Here is a 17,925-nt window from a genome sequence, read left to right as displayed (position 1 = left end):
CTTCCCCAATGTAGGATTTCAAAAGCAGGCTAAAGAAGGCACTGGAAAATATTTTCTATAAAAGGGAAGATATTAAATGTCTTAGGCCTTACAAGCCTTACAGAACAAAGGTAGCCACAGATAATGTGTAAATGACAAGTGTGGTTATCTTCCAACAAAACATTGGGTTGGCCAAAAAGTTTGTCTAGTTTTTCCCATACAATGGCTCTAGTAGTGTTTTGTTGTCTTTAACTCCACTTGAAACAATTTTGTTAGATTGTATTATGACAGCTGTCATATCAGCATGCATTTTTTTAAAAACTCATCACTCACAACTATCAACAAGTAAATCTAAAATCTAAAAAATAAAAACAAAATCCAGCTAAGCAAACCAGAATAGGAACAGAATCATAGGTATGGGGATCATTTGGAAGGTTATCAGCTGGGAGGCAGGAGGGGGAGAAATGGGGATATGGTGCAGGGATTAAGAAGCATAATTGGTTGGTACAAAATAGACAGGGGGAAGTTGAGGATAATATAGGAAAGGGTGAAGCCAAAGAACTTATATGCACGACCCATGGACATGAACTAAGGGGGTTGGGATTGGTGGATGAAAGCGGGGGACTGGGTGGAGGGGAACAAAGGGGGAAAAATTGGGACAACTGTAATAACATAATCAATAAAATATACTTTTAAAATCATCAATATTGGTGAATTCTTGTGCAGCCATTTAAATATTGAAGATGGAAGAAAATATGCAACATTTTCAGCATATTATGCTTTATTATTTTAAGGTAAAAAGGCAACTGAAATGCAAAAAAAAAATTCATGCAGTGTATTCAGAAGGTGCTGTGACTAATCTAACGTGTCAAGAGTGGTTTGCGAAGTTTCGTGCTAGAGGTTTCTCAGTGGACGATGCTCCACAATCAGGTAAACCATTTGAAGTTGAAGAAATCAAATCAAGACATTAATTGAGATAGCTGACATACTCAAAATATCCAAATCAGTAAAGTTATTGGTGAAGATGAAAAATGTGTCTTTTATTTTATGGAAAAAAACATACAGACTTTTTGGCCAGCCCAAAACTTAGGAACACTGAACATCAAATTTTGTATAATTTTCACATGTCCTGAATTAGTCTTGATTTTTCTTTAATCATTCATTCTTAGTTCTCTAGCTGTGCAAAACAGGCTGCAGGCTCAATTTGAACCACAGGAAGTAGTTTGCCCACCCCTGCACTAAGGGGGTATGCATGTGAAACACATATCCTGGCCTGTGCTCGGGCTCAGCCTATCCTTCCCCAAGCTTCCCTGCAAGCACTCCCCTACCTTTATAAGTAGGCAGACACTCCATCTTGTCACCACATGGGTATTTACTGTCCCGAGGCTTGATGGGGTCCACTCGACAGACAGCAAAGGGGTTGTAGTCTTGTCTATACATCGTGAGCAGATCCATATTCTCTTCACTTGGAGCGAACTGGTCAGGCTGGTGAATCTTCACTGGTAATATTTTGTGAGGCCCAAAATCTCTCCTGTAACACAAATAAGCACTGCCATTGGGGCCACTGGCTCAGAATGAGGCTCATGGTTTCCATTCAACCCAATTCTACAAAGTTTTGCTAAGAAGTTTTCTTCCACTCATCCCCCTAACTGCTCTTCCTCCTCTGTTTCCCACTTTCGAGAGACACCACCATTCCCTTCTCGCCCAAGTCAGGGCACCTAGACACCGTCCTGGGCCCACCCTCTCGTGGCGCCAGGCAATCCTTCACCAAGGGGAGCCCCCCACCTCTTCAGTGTGCCTCTCCTCCATGGTTCAGATCCTGACCACTTCTCCTGTGGATCGTGTGACCACCTAACACCTGGACTTCCTGCTTCATCCCTGCCACTTCTACTTCAGTCACCTTAGTGTGGCCACAATAAGCCCTTTAAAGCAGTGGTTCTCAACCTTCCTAATGCCGCGACCCTTTAATACAGTTCCTCATGTTGTGGTGACCCCCAAACATAAAATTATTTTCATTGCTACTTCATAACTGCAATTTTGCTACTGTTATGAACTGTAATGTAAATATCTGATATGCGGGATGTATTTTCATTGTTACAAATTGAATGTAATTAAAGCATAGTGATTAATCTCAAAAACAATATGTAATTATATATGTGTTTTCTGATGGTGTTAGGCGACCCCTGTGAAAGGGTCGTTCGACCCCCAAAGGGGTCACGACCCACAGGTTGAGAACCACTGCCTTAAAGTGAAAATCAGATCATTTCACTCCTCAGCCTAAAACTCTTCCAGATAAAGCCCAACTTCCTAACATAGTTTACAAGCTTTGCTGGACCTGAACCTGCCTTACTCCCCAGCCACATCCCCCACTTCCCTTGCCCTTCTGCCCACATTTCAGTCCAACCACCTGGACCAGAGAAGGCCTCTCCTCTGTGCTGCTCTTTCTGCCTTCCTCCCCCAACTAACCCCTTCACTGTGGGGCTGTTGTTTTTCAGGTACCACTACTTCTTTCTCTGTGCTCCTATAGCTTGTGTTCTTGGTGGCTATGTAGTGGACTTTCTACATTTTTAGTGTTTTCACCTTCAAATTTAGTTTAATTGATTTCAGCCTCTTCCATCTCCAATTCAACAAGTACTTATTAAACATTTACTATGTGCATAGCCTATTTGGGTCTACAGTTAATAAAATAATAGGAAGGTCCTGGCTTTATAGAAGTAGTTGGGGAAATGAAATATACATACATACATATATATATATATATATATATATATCAGTTAGCCCTGGCTGGTTTGGCTCAGTGGATTGAGCGTCGGCCTGCGAGCTAAGTGTCGCTGGTTCGATCTTCCAGTCAGGGCACATCAGAGAAGGAAAACTCTGACTCCAAAAAACCTCCGCTGCCTTGCGGCATACCTCTTCAGGGGAAAGGCTAAGGGAGTAAACCCCGACAGAAAATCCGGAGCCGGAGTCCCTAAGGCGGTTTGACGTTGTAGTCAACACCGGCAACTCCTGCGGCGCACCTGAAGCCAAGCTGTATCGACTCCGTCTTTCCCTTGGACCCTTCAGCTGCGAAGAGAGGGGGGGTCTGCTGCATGGGCAACAGCAGACCCTCCATATCACCCTGCCCAGGCTCTGTAGCTTCAGCTTCACTGGAGAGGACACTCCAGCGTCATCACAAGATGTCGATTCAACACGGGAGGAGACAGATACCGTGTCACTCCCGAGTCGGACTGCACAGCCATTCTCGGCGGTGCAGATAGACTCTTAAGAAGCTACACCATCGTCTCTCGAGACGGACGGCTGCCGATATAGCTTCTCCTGCTAATATTTATCTCCTTCCTCTACGTGACCTCGCAGAAAATCCAGCAGAGCAGAACAGTATAGCAAATAGAGACATGAGACTTATTTCTCTGCTCTTTGACATCAGTGCCCCCATTATTTCAGGGAGTATGAAAATAGTGGGACAGGAAAAGCATGATGGTCTTCACTAACTAGGAAGCACTCTCTTCCCTAAGCATCCCACAGTTACAGAGAGGCCAAGAAACTAACTACACCACCACCAGGAATCACCCTGGCGACACCAGGGCTTGGCTTGGGCTGACAGTCCCCACCAGGGGACTTCCCAATTCTCGATGCAAACTCTCTTAAGCAAACATTTCCCTCCAGGGCTTCTCCTTTACACAACAGCCTGATTTTGCCTGGAAACCATTTATTAAACTGGACAAGGGGAAGGTAGATTTTCCCTGACGGTGCTTGCCAAAACAGCCTCGCCAAGGGAGGGGGAGGTTTCCGGACAGGAAAACATCAGGCCCAAACACCAATAAAACCTACTTCCCGGCTGAAATCTGGAGCAGCATTACTGAGCCACGCTTGACTAGCAAAGGTAACACGCTCCACTGTAATCTGTCTTGCATGAATTATATACATGGTTGTCAATAAACCCAAACCGGTGCCTGAAAATGCTTGGTGGGATGGAGGGAGGGAGTTAGGAAGCACAACTAGTTTCTCTAGGGCTCTAAGGAGGAAACAGGAGATGCTTCAGTTAAACTCCTAGTATCACCCTCCGGGTAGATTTAAAAATATATTTGGCAGCAGTTACGGGTCTTCAGCCTAGGCTCCCTTCCCAAGGGCCTCATGTTGGCAAAGGGCAAGAGGAAGCTGACTGTGTTATCCATTGGGGCTATGGAAGGAGCAGGCTAAACAAGAACCCAAGGGTCAGTTCCACACTTGCACCCTTCTTAGTATATCTCATGCTGGTGTCTGCTTAACACTAAACCAAGAGCAGCAGCACACTAGGAGTGAAGGCCCTAGGTGGCAGAGAGAAATGGAAATATCCAGAAAACCTTGCCTGAAAACTGGTTAACTGCAAAGTGGCTTTGGTCAAAAAGATTGTGTTCTCAGGGGCACACTCCCAAGGGCAGGTGAGCGCCCCTCATTCCCAAAGGGGGTGGGGAGGGGTTTGGAGGCAGCTGAGACCACACAGCCCCACAAAAACCCATGTTCATCGATGGCTATCTCCAAAGAGGAGGATCAGGAGATACCAAGGCAAGCGTTGAGAAACAAGACCCAATGCCCAAGCTGCGCCCTTCTGAACCCACCCCACTAGCCCCAGAGCAGTCAGGAGTGCTCTCCAGTCCTGGGCCTGCCACGCTCTGGGAGCCTACACACTGGTCAGGACAACCTCCTCTGCTGTTACTCCTAGTACAGGATCCGATGTCTCCCCGGAGATACTGTAAAACCCTTCTTCCAGGGCTGCCAAGCTCTGACAATTTCAGGGCACTTAATGCTTCTACCTCCTGCTATTTCCACATGAAAAGGGCAGGAAAATGCCCACAGTCAAACTCAGCAGTCCATGGACTATCCTGAAGTTGGTTACTCAAAGAAAAAAGCTGACGCAGCAATATCCTTGCTCACCATGTTTAGGGAAAGAAGTTGTTAATTGAACCTCCTTCTCCTGTACAAAATGTAAGTTCCGTGTGCAAGGACATCTATGATTGAATATACTAATCAGCTATAACTAAGAAAACAATCTTGAGGGAAACATGAACTATTTCTGAAGAGAGGAAAAGTTTTAAATTTAATTCATTTATATCCCACCCAAAAATATTTACTGTGGCTTAAGAGTGAATTTAATCAAAATTTATGTTTCCTCGTTATGTTTTTACATTGAGAACATTCACTGAAACCTATCATTAACCACAACACAACTGCACGTCCCCAATCTCACATAATCTTACAGCCTTTAAGTTCACATAAAAGTCTATTTTATCCTTCCCAGAAATTGCTCAAATTTAGTAGCTTTTTTTTTTTTTAAGAACACTCCCTTCTCTTTCTGTGTTACGTTTCCTAGCTCCTGTGCCCATTGTGACTATGAACCAAGGAAAAAAAATTGGTCAAAGATGTTAAGTTTCTTTTAGGTGTGGAGCTATAAAAGTTATATAGTATGGAAGGCCAAGGGTTAAACTCTGAGTTAAGTAAAGGTTCAAGTGGCCATGCTGGGAAAGTCATAACAGCTTGACTCCCAGTCCTTAGGCAAAGCTAAAGAAAGGTGTTTGACAAGAATCTGACAAAAGAAAAGAAGAAATAACATAGCAAACTAGCTTCCGGAGCCTGGAAGTAGGGAAAAGATTTTCACAGCAATAAAGGAGCCATAAAATAGTTCTTTAAAAAAAAAAACAAAAAAAAAAACTGTTATTAATGATTATCTATGAAAACTTCAGAAGTTGTTAGTGTGCCCAAGTACTCAATCACATTAAATGGAATCCATTTGAAGGGTGTTCTTTCTCTTTCCCAAAGCCAATCTCTTCACCTCTATCTACCCTAAGCCTTTCCTTCTTTCTTAGAAACCTCAAGGAATGCACAATCACCTGGTCTGTTACTCAACCTTTTCCTTTCACTGGCTTCTTTCTGCTAGTATTTAAACATGCTCTATTCTTTCTGAACTTTCAAGGAAAATAAAATAAAATATAACCCCAGCCTTACTAACATCCAGTCCCCTCTCCTCCCCTTCTCTGTCTAGAAAGGGCTGTCTCCAGGTACAGACCTTCCTTCCCCACCTCCCACTCGCTCCACCCACCAACTCCGATTCTGCTCCTTCCTCACTCTAGGTGAGGCCACAAAGCACCACCTTGTTTCCAAATCCAGTCACAGCTCTGCAGGCCTTTATCCTTCTGCACCATCTCAATGCTATCCACCTTCTCAGTCACTTTTTAAGTACTCTTTCCCTTGATATTTTTAAAATATCTTTCCCTTGAGATACTCCTCATGATTTGCCCCCTCCATCGCCTCTATGGGGTTTTGCTTTCTGTCAGTCAACTGATTTGATTTTATTACTTCCACACATAACTCTCAACTTTCCCAGGGTTAAAAGCACCCTTTAAGGAAACCATTATGTCATCGCAGGCAGGTTGGGGAGCCCATCCCGGCACACTGAGAAACACCTCTGATTCAAAGGGTTTGATCCATGTCACTGATCCTAATAAGAACAGACTGAGCCCCTCTCATCTTCACTATGAAAGACAGGATTCCAGAGTACCTGCCTCCAGGATTCAAGTTACGTAGTACCTCTTATCTCCTCGACCCCCACTACAGCTGGGGCTAACACCTATCATTGCTCCATATAAACTCTGGACAAAATACAAAAACTAACTACCTGTAAGCACTAAAGAGTAGCCAAGATAGGCAGATTCTGGAGCAAAACCATTGAGTACAAGAAAGGAATGGCACTGGGTGAGCCTCTGTGTAAGTCTCCTCCTTGTTTCAAGGCCTCCCGTCTGTGCCAGGCAAGGCGGCTGAAATGCGAACAGAACACCATCCACCTTTCTTGACTGAAGAAGCAGAGGACCAAATTTTGAGGTAACTACAGGTACCAGAAAGTGAAGAAGGAATCCTGGAAAGGAGAGAATCAGAGACAGGAAGTCTGAAATTTTATCGACTGGGCCCAAGTCTCTGGCTGAGCTCACATACATGTCTGCCTTGAAGCAACCATGCTAACGGTAAAGAATTGAACTGAGATTTGAGCTGCCACCCAAGAAGACACAGAGTTTGAATTTTCATTCCAATCAAGTTACCTACTATCTGCTCTTTAACCCTTTGAGTACCAACATCTCTGTGAGCGATCCTGACAAATTTTCCCAAAAGTGCCAGCATCGCTCCCAGCAACTCTTTGTTCGATGGCTATAAATGTAAGTAACAATGGAATAATTCGTACTTTATGTTTTGTTCTTTTTTTGTACCTCAGGTTATATATATATATAATTTTTTCTCATATTGATCCAAATTTCTAATTACACACGGCACTCAAAGGGTTAAAAAATAAAATAAAAAGAATTCTTTAGCCCCTGACTGGGCATCATTCCGCAAACAGAAAAGTTGCCAGTTGGATTCCCAGTAAGTGTACAGACTGGGCTGTGGGTTCAGTCCCAGGTTGGGGCATATACAAGAGGCAACAAATACATGTTTCTCTCTCACATTGATGTTTCTCTTTCTCCCTCCCTTCCCCCCTCTCTATAAACAAACAAACAAACAAACAAATAAATAAATAATCTTAGAATAAAAGACTCTTCAGAGGAATGTAGAAGAATTTAGTCTCCATTATAAAACATTAACAATGTACAGGATCAATCCAAAATTGCTTGGCACAAATACAAATGTAACCTACTCTCAAGAAAGAAAAAGATAATAATAAAGACCAACCCCAAGCAGGCATAGATATTAGAACTAAAGCAGCTATTTGACTATGTTCAATTACAAAAATAAAAATAAGATCATAATTAATTAAAAGGAAACTACAGAAGATAAACAATAACTAAATAAAAAGAACCCAATGTATATTCTAAAACTGAAAAATACAAAATCTGAAGTGAAGCATTCATTGGCTGGGTTTAATATCAGAATGGAGGTAAAGGAAAGATTCAGTAAACTTGAAAACAGATGAATAGAAACTATCCATTCTGAAGAGCAAAGAGTAAAAAGGTTGGAGGAAAGAAATGAACAGAGACAGAAAAGTAAATAAATACTTGAAGAAGTAATGGGCAAATTGTCCCCACATTTAATCAAAGACACACATCATCAAAGGCAGTGAAACTGCTCAGTCAAGTCTAGTGCTGAGACCTACTTCTGCATGTCTTCATTAATTCTCAGGTCCACTATACATAGTATATCCCCTGGGGTATAGCTCTGAATAGAAAGCCAAGTACAGATTTGAAAAAAAAAAAAAATGTGTAAAATCCAATGGGTAGGGGAAGAGTCAAGCCCACTACCAACTTTCTTGCTTCTCTCCTGGCTTTTGAAAAGATTACCAAATGCCCTTTTTCTATTAGCTCTTTCCTCCCTTACTCCCCTCTGTTTACCCAAAAGTCTTCACAGTAAATGAATAAATTTGTGCTGCCAACTTCCTGCACCTCTGCCCTTCAGCCAAACCCATCAAGTCTGAACCTAAGTCAATCTGCCCACACACATGCACATCTCCAATTCACCCTAGCCATGGTCTCACTCCATTTAGAATAAAGGTCTAACACCATCATGAGAACTCACATCTTTTGTGAGGCTATCCACTTGGCCCATCTTAAAGCATCTGGCTTAGCTTACAGAAATAATGTCACAAAATAGGGCCCAAGTGTTTTTACAGAATGACATGCCGAAGGGGAAATGAGGCTTGAAGTACAAACGCCTTATTCATAAACTGATCTCAGGTCTATCTGAACCAAAGGCAGATCCTATGTGAAAGAATTACCAAGAGCTACAAAAAAAAGTTTCATACTAAGGAGGACTGAAAAACACAAGCATTCTCCTTATGGCACCTGCTGTAAATCCCCAAGATTTATAGTCGGTAAGAGTTGTGTGCAGCTGTAATCACACCTTATGCTAGCATGATAACCTTTCCAGAAACCAGGTGTTTTTTGTGTCTAGGCTTAATCACCAAATCCGGCCAAGCCCTGGGCCACATGACTTTATCATGCAGCAGATGGCAGCCTCATGTCCAATCTCAGAAACCAAGCCAGGTCAGCCTTTAGATAGGAAGTAGGTGGGACACTCGTAATAAGGGTCCTAAAAACAGAGGAGTGACAATCCATGCAGACAGGGTGGGGTGTTCAGCCACAGGACTGACCCAGCTCTTCCCCCAGAAGCCTCTGGTAGGGCATTCAGAGGACAGCTTCTCTACATTTCTTGATAGGACACAGTTCTGTTGTAAGTACACATGTGTGAATCAGAATCTCTGCTGGGTTTATAATATTCAGAAAAGATGGTTGATAAAATCTTAATTTCTGTTAATTTATCCCAATACAAACTCACTGGAACTCAAAAATAGCATCCTAGCCCTGGCTTCTGTGACTCAGTGGATTGAGCATCAGCCTATGAACCAAGTGTCGCTGGTTCGACTCTCAGTCAGGGCACATGACTAGGTTGCACGTCAGGTCCACAGTTGGGGGCGTGTGAGAGGCAACCACACAGTGATGTTTCTCTCCCTCTCTTTCTCCTTTCCCCTCTCTAAAAATAAATACATAAACAAACAAACAAATAAATACAATTTTTAAAAAAACAGCATCCTGATAAGGACATAGTTTTATTCCTGGCCTATGAACACTAGTGCCAAGTATGGAAGGCACAGGGCTGAGAAATGATTAAATCGAGATACAGGAGAGAGAAGAGATGTCCTCTGTTTATTTCTTCTTTAGTTCTCTTTCTTGGGAAGAAAATAAAGGAAAGGAGAGAAGTATTTCTGCTCTTTTTCTTTCCCATGGGTAACTCTGATCCTACCTTTTTTTATTTTTAAGGACCCTATGATCATTAACAACTTGTTTTGGAAATTCTTTCAGCTTCTGCATTTCTCCACTTTGGCCACGTCGTGACATGAATTGATATTATTGTGCTGGCTCTGGCAAGGACAGAGGGAATTTCTGGATGATATTTTTATTGTTGTAAGTGACATGAGACAAGGATAATTTAGGACAGGTCAAAGGGGAAGTTTTCATTTTTCAGAGCACCTTCGGGAGGCAGGAGGGCCTGTAGGGCTCCATCTGGGGGCTGAGAGCCAGGTGCCGAAGCAGGGCTCCTGCCACAGAAAGAAGGTTGATCCACATTCTCCTAAGCTTGCAGGCAACAAACTGAAAGGATTCCTCAACACACAACCCTCAAACACCCTTCTCTGTATTTCCAGGGCATGAAGTAGGTCCCTAATATGACAACATCTGGAGCTGTACTGTACTTGACATTCACAAGGCTCTCTTCACTTCCTACAAATTGGGGATAAACAGACGAGAAGACCAACATCTAAAAGCTGACTGTGGTGTTTGCAAGTCATTCTTTAACACAGGTCTTATCCTTTACTACCAATAATTAAATGTCTCATGAACATGCTGAGGACTTTTCATTAGTGTTGACCAAGGTTTCTTAAAAAACAGAGAGACAGCAATGTTCTGAAAGGGTCCACATCTCTTGTTGTGGTCTTTAGACTCTTAGGAACTAAGAATGCTTTTTTTTTCTTGGTAAAATGAAGCTCAAATGTTAAGGTTTATATTGTTTAATAAGTCATAGGTTTAAAAAACTGTTTGCATAAATTACAAGGTTTTTTTTTTTCTTAAAAAGGACCTGGAAATTTTGTGCTTAAACCAAATCATTTAAGAGAACTACTTGGCATAGAAGTGACCTGATTCAAGTCAAGTCAAGCATCAAACAAGGCACTCGACTCCCTCCCATCCAGCAGTTCCCACCAAGCTCAGGAATACTTTGACTTCATTTATCCCCTTGTATCTCCCCTGGTCAGTCTTTTCTGCCCCATATCTGAGACATGAACTTCTTCCTTTGAATCTAAAAGATAGCAGCTTTTAGTAGAAACTCTAAGCCTCCAACCCATAATCCTAAAAAAGGATGTTTTTAGGACTATCCTGGGGGTAACCTGGGTGCAGAATGAATTAGAGCTGTTCTGCTTAGCTGGGTCATCTGGGACCTTCTTTACAAAAGCACAAAGTTATAAGGCACAAGGAGGAAATTTACCAGGTCTTGAGCACCTGTAATGTGCAGGTACTCTGCTGGAAATATTTTACCTCCACCCCTCAGCAATCCTGTAACAACGAGGAATGGCACAGGCAAAGAATGTGTTCATCTTTCAGGTCTCATGTGGGGACTAAGCTGTATAATCTGAAATGTGTCCAGCTGCACTCAAAGATGGTTCTACTCCACAGTCGCCAGTCACAAGTTACCATCTGAAGGTAGCTGAGTTGTCAATGGCAGATTCTGTCAGAGCCTTGCAACACACAGAACAGTCCTGAGATTGATTACTTTCCCTCACGCCCTCAATACAGATACCTTGCGACCCAAATACACTGAGCCTGGTGGTTGAGTCTCTGCACAGACTGGATTTAAAGAATCAGAGTTTATAAGGCAAGAGTAATTTAAAAGGAAATATCCTTTCTTCATATCCTCAAAGAACATTCAAGGGGACCCTAATGGAAAATTGATAGCATAATTTCAAATTTCAAAAAAGAACCACTCTTGCTCTATCATTAAGCTCTCTTTTACTACCACCCACATCACTATCACCACCCAAGCTGACTTCGAGTTTAGGTACCAAAGCCTAAAACTCCTTTTTCAATAGCAACCCACTGGTTTCCACTCCTTTATTACTTTACTTAAACTTCAATCCTTTTTATGTAGATCAGCTTAGTCTTCCCCTCTACTCTTTCCCCACCCTCCACACAAGAATCCTTTTTCTTTAAGAGGAGATTGGGAAAAATTGAATAGGCTAATATTGGCCAAAAAGTTCATTCGGTTTTTTCTGTACGATGGCTCTAATAGCATTAGTTGTCTTTAATTTCATCCAAAACAATTTTGTTAGATTGTATTTGTGACAGCTGTCATATCAGCATGCATTAAAAAATAAACATCAAAATTGGTGATTTTTGTGGAGCTATTTTAATATTGAAGATGGAAGAAAATATGCAACATTTTTGGCATATTGTGCTTTATTCTTCCAAGAAAGGTAAAAAGGCAACTGAGACACAAAAAAATATTTGTGCAGTGTACGGAGAAGGTGCAGTGACTGATTGAAGATGTCAAAAGTGGTTTGCAAATGTTCATGCTGGAGATTTCTCACTGGACGATGCTCCACAGTTGAGTAGACCAGCTGAAGTTGATAGCGATCAAATCAAGACATTAATTGAGAACAATCAACGTTATACCACGCAAGAGATAGCCGGCACACTCAATATATCCAAATCAATAAAGTTATTGGTAAAAATGAAAAATGTGTCTTTTATTTTACATAAAAAACCATGTGGACTTTTTGACCAACCCAATACATGCAGAATTTTCTTTCAGAGATACAGGAAATTAACATTAACACATTAATAGCATATGTTGATAGTGCATGTTAATACACTATCAAATATTATTAATGCTGTACTTTAGTATCATACATCACTTCATTAGTGTTCGATATTTATATATTCACACCTCTGCCCTCACCTCGATGTGGTCAGGCCTTCCATTGGTATGGACCCTTTCTGGTACTCCAGCTTGGGCTTGAAGGACTCTCTGGGCAGGTATGAGTGATAGAGAGGGTAGTTCTCGATATATTCGGAGAGAAGACATGGTTTCTCTGTATTATCATAAATCTTGGTCGAGAGATGTGGACAATGATGTCGCCTATAAAAACACATGAAGTTAGGCTGGTTACTTTCTCGAGAAGATTATATCCAGTTTGTGATCCAGACTATAAAAGCATGACTGCTGTCATTGAAAACAGAAATTTAACCATTTCTTTTCACTACTGAACTAAATTTTTTAAATGATCTGTAACTGCATTTGGTTAATTATCAAAATTTCTTGGATCATAAAATTACACACAAGGATGGCTGATGTTCAGCCATAACACATGCCATATTGCTTGTTTAAACACTTCCCTACCATAGTGGTAAAATGGTTGTGGCCTCTGAGCCCTCTGAGTACCAATTCAGCTGCCCCAGGCTCTCCTCTGAGACCTCCCAATCACCCCGCAATTCAGGGCTTCCCACCTGACTGAACAGGGTGCTCCAAGGCTGTGCTCTGGGGTCAGATTATCATCTTTCATCATTGCTTCCTGGTTCAATTCAGAATATTGTCCTCGCAAACAAGTGGTATACTAAATGCCAGTGACTATGGGAAACCACTTTCACATTGAAAGTCTGGCTCCTTTATTCTTTCAGGTCTCACCTCAAATGCTGCCTCATTAGTAAGACTTCTGCTGATCATCTTATATCTAAATACACCCCACTACCCCCACCCTTCTCCCAGTTTCTGTCACCACCTGTATGCATTTCTCATCACTTATTGTTATCTGTAATTGATGTGTTTGTTGGTGAGTTTGTTTATTGTCTTCCTCATCTATCAAGCTCATGACCTTCTCTGTCTTATTCCCTGCTATCATCCCCAGTACCTTATATCCTGCCTAGCACACAGCAGGCATTCAGTAAACATTTATTTAATAAATGACTGAGTCTATAAATGAATAAATTATGCAGGTGATAATAATAATTTGCAGTTGTACTTTACAGTGAGCATTTAATTTTACATGCTAGTAATAAATGAACCTTATTATTCTACTAACTGCTAGACCAAGAGCAGCTATTTGAGCTCTCTAGTGCATCAATTTGTGTCCACATACAATCCTTACAAATCAGCTGGGGTACCTCTGGTCATCAGACACCAGCACATCAACAAAACTTCATTAGTGATTTCCAACCTGGTTATATCAAGGAATAGCATGGAATTATTATAAAATTTTTACACTAAACTGATTTTAATTACAGAAACTAAAATACACAGCATTCTGGGGCAGTGCATAGGGAAGGAGAAAAACACATATACAGAGAATTCATCACTCTCTACTCTAAAGCTACTTAGTATGCTGTTCCTGTTAATAAGTTCAACCCTCTACATAAATGCTGCTGCCACAGTGTTGTTTCTGAGTTCCTCTCTTAAACTCTCCAACCCTGTATTGTTCTACAGAGTTGATCTACAGCTGTATTGTTCATATAAATGCAACTGCATATAAACAAGTAACTTTCCAGATATCCCTATTTTCTTCAGATTTCTGTCTTGAAAATCTGTAAGATGTTATAAACTTGTCACATTTACTTTTTATTTTTGTCATTATAGAAGTGTTATTGATTCATGATGAATATTTTAGGTTTTCCAAATTACTTACAAGGAAACCCGCCACAAATATTCTGCCTTTATACTATGAATATCTGAATTTCAAAGTATTAACTATGCTCAGTAAAAGTTTATAGTTTTTTTTTTCAAAATGTACATTGTTGGTATTTAATACACAAAGATGAACATGTATTTATATCATATATATTTAATAAGGTTATCTTCTAATCATGGGAACATAAGTTGAGTGCTGTAATCTTCTGCCACTCAAGATAAATTGTTGTTTCATAGTAAACAAAATAACCATCCCCTATAGTATGAAAACATTAGCTGTTATTACCATTTCTGTGCTAGCAATCGGTCCAATTATCTGATATTTCAACTGAGCCAATTAGTATGCTATTATTTTAGGATTCCTACAAACCTCAAATCAAAAGCCAAGAACTGTGTTAACTACCAAAAATATCTCTGCAGATATATTTTATTCACCCAGACTCTGACAGAAAAGTCAGGATTTTATTAAAAATAACAGATTCAGGGACTTGCAATAAAACAGACTCCAAGATACAGCAATATTTTCCCTCTCTGATACCCTTCTTTTTTAAACTAGTAAAACTTTGCTTTATATAACTCCCCTTTCTATATTGTTACTTTTTAAAACTGCAGCATACTGTAAAGGTTTATTCCAAAAGAAAAATAAATTTCATGGCAAAGTACTACATTGTGATTGGTATCATGAGAGGGGTTTTTAGTATAGGAAACACTTGCATCTAGACATTGATGTTCCAGTAAAAGGAATTTATGTTTATAGGGTAGATTTTATTTATTTGACTTGTTGCTAGTTAACTAAAACCTCATCTTACTTTGAAATATCAAAATTCTTATTTCAAAATAAATATTTCATTACCTGAGTTCACTCAAGGGGTCACCTTCTTTCCTCACCTGTACTAACCTACACTGAATATCCCTCTCAAGTCACCAAACACCATGGATTCTCCTTGTTGGTCTTAATCTAGGAGTTTCTCATGGATAAAGACTAAGTCTGACATTTCTGTCTTCTGGAAGCTAGCCCAATGCCTGCCTGACATATTTATTTAACAGGTGGATGAACAGTTGGGTAGTGTATAGGAAGATGAACTACTGAAAGAAAGATATTTACAAAGAAATGAATTATTCTAACATTAGTAGAGGAAAAAGGGAAAAGACAGATTCTCAGTTTTTATGGATGTAGATAGTGCCTAAATAAAGTTTACGGAATCGCGGACTTTCAGTTAAGATTGAGGTGTAGGTAGACATGCTTCACTTCCTCACACAACCATAGAAAGAATTACAACCAGATCTCAAAAACAACACCCAGAACCATCAGAAAATCGAGCTGTACAGAAGTCCAACAACCAAGGATTTACGAAGCCACATTATCCAGACAGGTAGGAGGGCTGGAGTTTTGGAGAGGGACTGGAAAGGTGGTGTGGTAATGGAAAGGAGGCAGCAGTAGTGGTGGTGAAATGGACTGTCCCACATGCATGTGTGGTAGATAAAAATCTGAAGGGATACCTCGGGAGCAAGTGATCCCAGCCACAGGCCTGACTGCACAGTCCAGGGTTCCAGCAGCAGGAAGGTAAACCCCTACTACCTCTGGCTGTAAAAACAAGTCAGAGTTGGGGTGGCAGACAAAACTGCCAAATTTTCATAGCTTAAAGGACCTGCATAGGCTTGGAACATATGCAAACCCCACAACAGCAGCTGGAAGGGTGCCGATCATATAGGGGAGGTGGGCAAGGTGACTGGAAGTGAGGCGAGTGCCAAGCAGGCCTTCAGAAGCCAGGAAGTGGCATTGTACCCTCTCTGAGCCCCCACCACACACACACAGAGCCACAAAGCAGTGAAGTGGGTTGCCCCTGCCCTGACCACTACCTAAGGCTCTGCCCTACACAATTTACAGGTGCCGTAACTCCAGAAAAAGAACTAAACGAAATGGAGACAGCCAACCTATAAGATGCAGAGTTGAAAACACTGGTGATAAGGGTGCTCAGAGAACTCATTGAGTATGGCAAACGTATAAGGGAGGGCACACAAAATATACAGGGAACCATCAGTGAAGGAAAGGAAGCCGAGATTCAAATCAATGATTTGGGACAAGAGGAAAAAATAAAGAATCAACCAAAACAGAAAAAAACAAGAGTTCAAAAAAATGAAGACAGGCTCAAGAACCTCTGGGAGAACTGTAACCATACCAACATCTGAATCATAGGGGTGCCAGAAGGAGAAGAGGAAGACCAAGAAATTGAAAACTATTTGAAAAAATAATGAAAGAGCACTTTCGGCCAAGATGGAGGCCTAGAGAGACATGATGTGTCTCCCTCCACAACTAAGAAGGAATACAACTATCTCAGAACTAGAGATAACCAGAAGTTCCAGAAAACTGAGCTGCATGGAAGTCCAACAAATAAAGATATAAAGAAGAAATACTCATTCAGACAGGTAGGAGGGGCGGAGCCAGGGTGGAGAGGACACAGTGTGGTGGTGGCAGCGGTGGCGGCAACAGCAGGCTGGAGGAAAACACGATCACATGTTTTAAGAACTGCGGAGGCACACCTGGGGAGGACTCCCAGCACCAGACCAGACTGTGCAGCTCATGTTTCCAGAACCAGGGAAAATAAAGTCTCATAGATCTGACTGTGCAAACCAGTGGGGGTTGGGGCAGAGGAAGAAACTACCAGTCTCTCGGCAGAGTTCACTTGTTTAAAGGGCCCCCAGGTTCCTGGAACATCTGCAGACCCACCCACTCTGGGAACAACAGCCAAGGCAACAGCTAGAGAGGCACCAGTCCCATACGAAAGTGGGAGATGTGCCTGGAAAAGGGGCAAGTGCTGAGCAAGCAGCATTGTTCCCTCTCTGACTGCCGCCCCCCATACAGCGCCACAACATGGTGAAACAGGCTGCCCTGTACTGATGAATACCTAAGGCTCTGCCCCTTACAACATAACAAGAGCGAAGCTCTACCTAAGACACGGAGGCAAACAAACACATGAGCCTATAAAGATGAGGAGACAGAGAAGTATGACCCAAAAGGGGCAATGGATCAAGGTTCCAGTGGGAAAACTAAGCGATGAGGAGCTAGCCCACCAAACAAACGAGGAGATAGCCAACCTAACAGATGTAGAGTTCAAAACACTGGTGATAAAGATGCTCACAGGCTTGACAGATATGCTTAAGTATGGCAGATGCATAGGGAAGAAGTGAAGGCTACACTAAATAAAACAAAGGAAAATCCACACAAAACCAATGGTGAAGGGAAGGAAACCAGGGTTTGAATGAATGATTTGGTTCATAAAGAAGAAAAAAAGTCAACCAGTACAGAATGAGCATATGAGAACTGAAAAAAATGAGGAGAGGCTTAGGAACCTCAGGGACAACTTTAAACTTGCCAACATCCAAATCATAGCAGTCCCAGAAGGAGAAGAGGAAAAGCAAGAAATTCAAAACTTATGTAAGAAAATAATGAAGGAAAACTCTCCAAATCTGGTGAAGGAAATATACATACAAGTCCAGGAAGCACAGAGAGTCCCAAACAAGCTAGACCCAAAAAGGACCACACCAAGACACATCATCATTAAAATGCCAAAGGTTAAAGATAAAGAAAGAATCTGAAAAGCAGCAAGAGAAAAGAAGAGAGTTATCTACAAAGGAGTTCCCATAAGACTATCAGCTGATTTCTCAAAGGAAACTTTGCAGGCAAGAAGGGACTGGCAAGAAGTATTCAAAGTGATGAAAAGCAAGGACCTACAACCAAGATTACTCTATCCAGCAAAGCTA

At 41.4% G+C, this 17,925-nt stretch overlaps 1 protein-coding gene across 1 annotated transcript in view; it reads right to left on the bottom strand.

The window, feature by feature from the left end:
• The window catches only part of SAXO1 (stabilizer of axonemal microtubules 1), a 109,613-nt gene that overhangs the window by 18,039 nt on the left and 73,649 nt on the right, over positions 1-17,925 (bottom strand). Inside the window, exons 2-3 of the mRNA XM_090275818.1 lie at positions 12,442-12,621; positions 1,308-1,510 (exon numbers count right to left, since the gene is read on the bottom strand). Coding sequence (XP_090131944.1) covers positions 1,308-1,510; positions 12,442-12,621 — 383 coding nt within the window. The remainder of the gene's footprint in view (positions 1-1,307; positions 1,511-12,441; positions 12,622-17,925) is intronic.

This window comes from Furipterus horrens, unplaced genomic scaffold (genome assembly GCF_987537825.1).
Source record: "Furipterus horrens unplaced genomic scaffold, mFurHor1.1.pri manual_scaffold_4, whole genome shotgun sequence".
Taxonomy (NCBI): Eukaryota; Metazoa; Chordata; class Mammalia; order Chiroptera; family Furipteridae; genus Furipterus; species Furipterus horrens.
The sequence above is the reverse complement of the archived record's forward strand: the minus strand, read 5'-3'. Positions and strand labels throughout refer to the sequence as shown.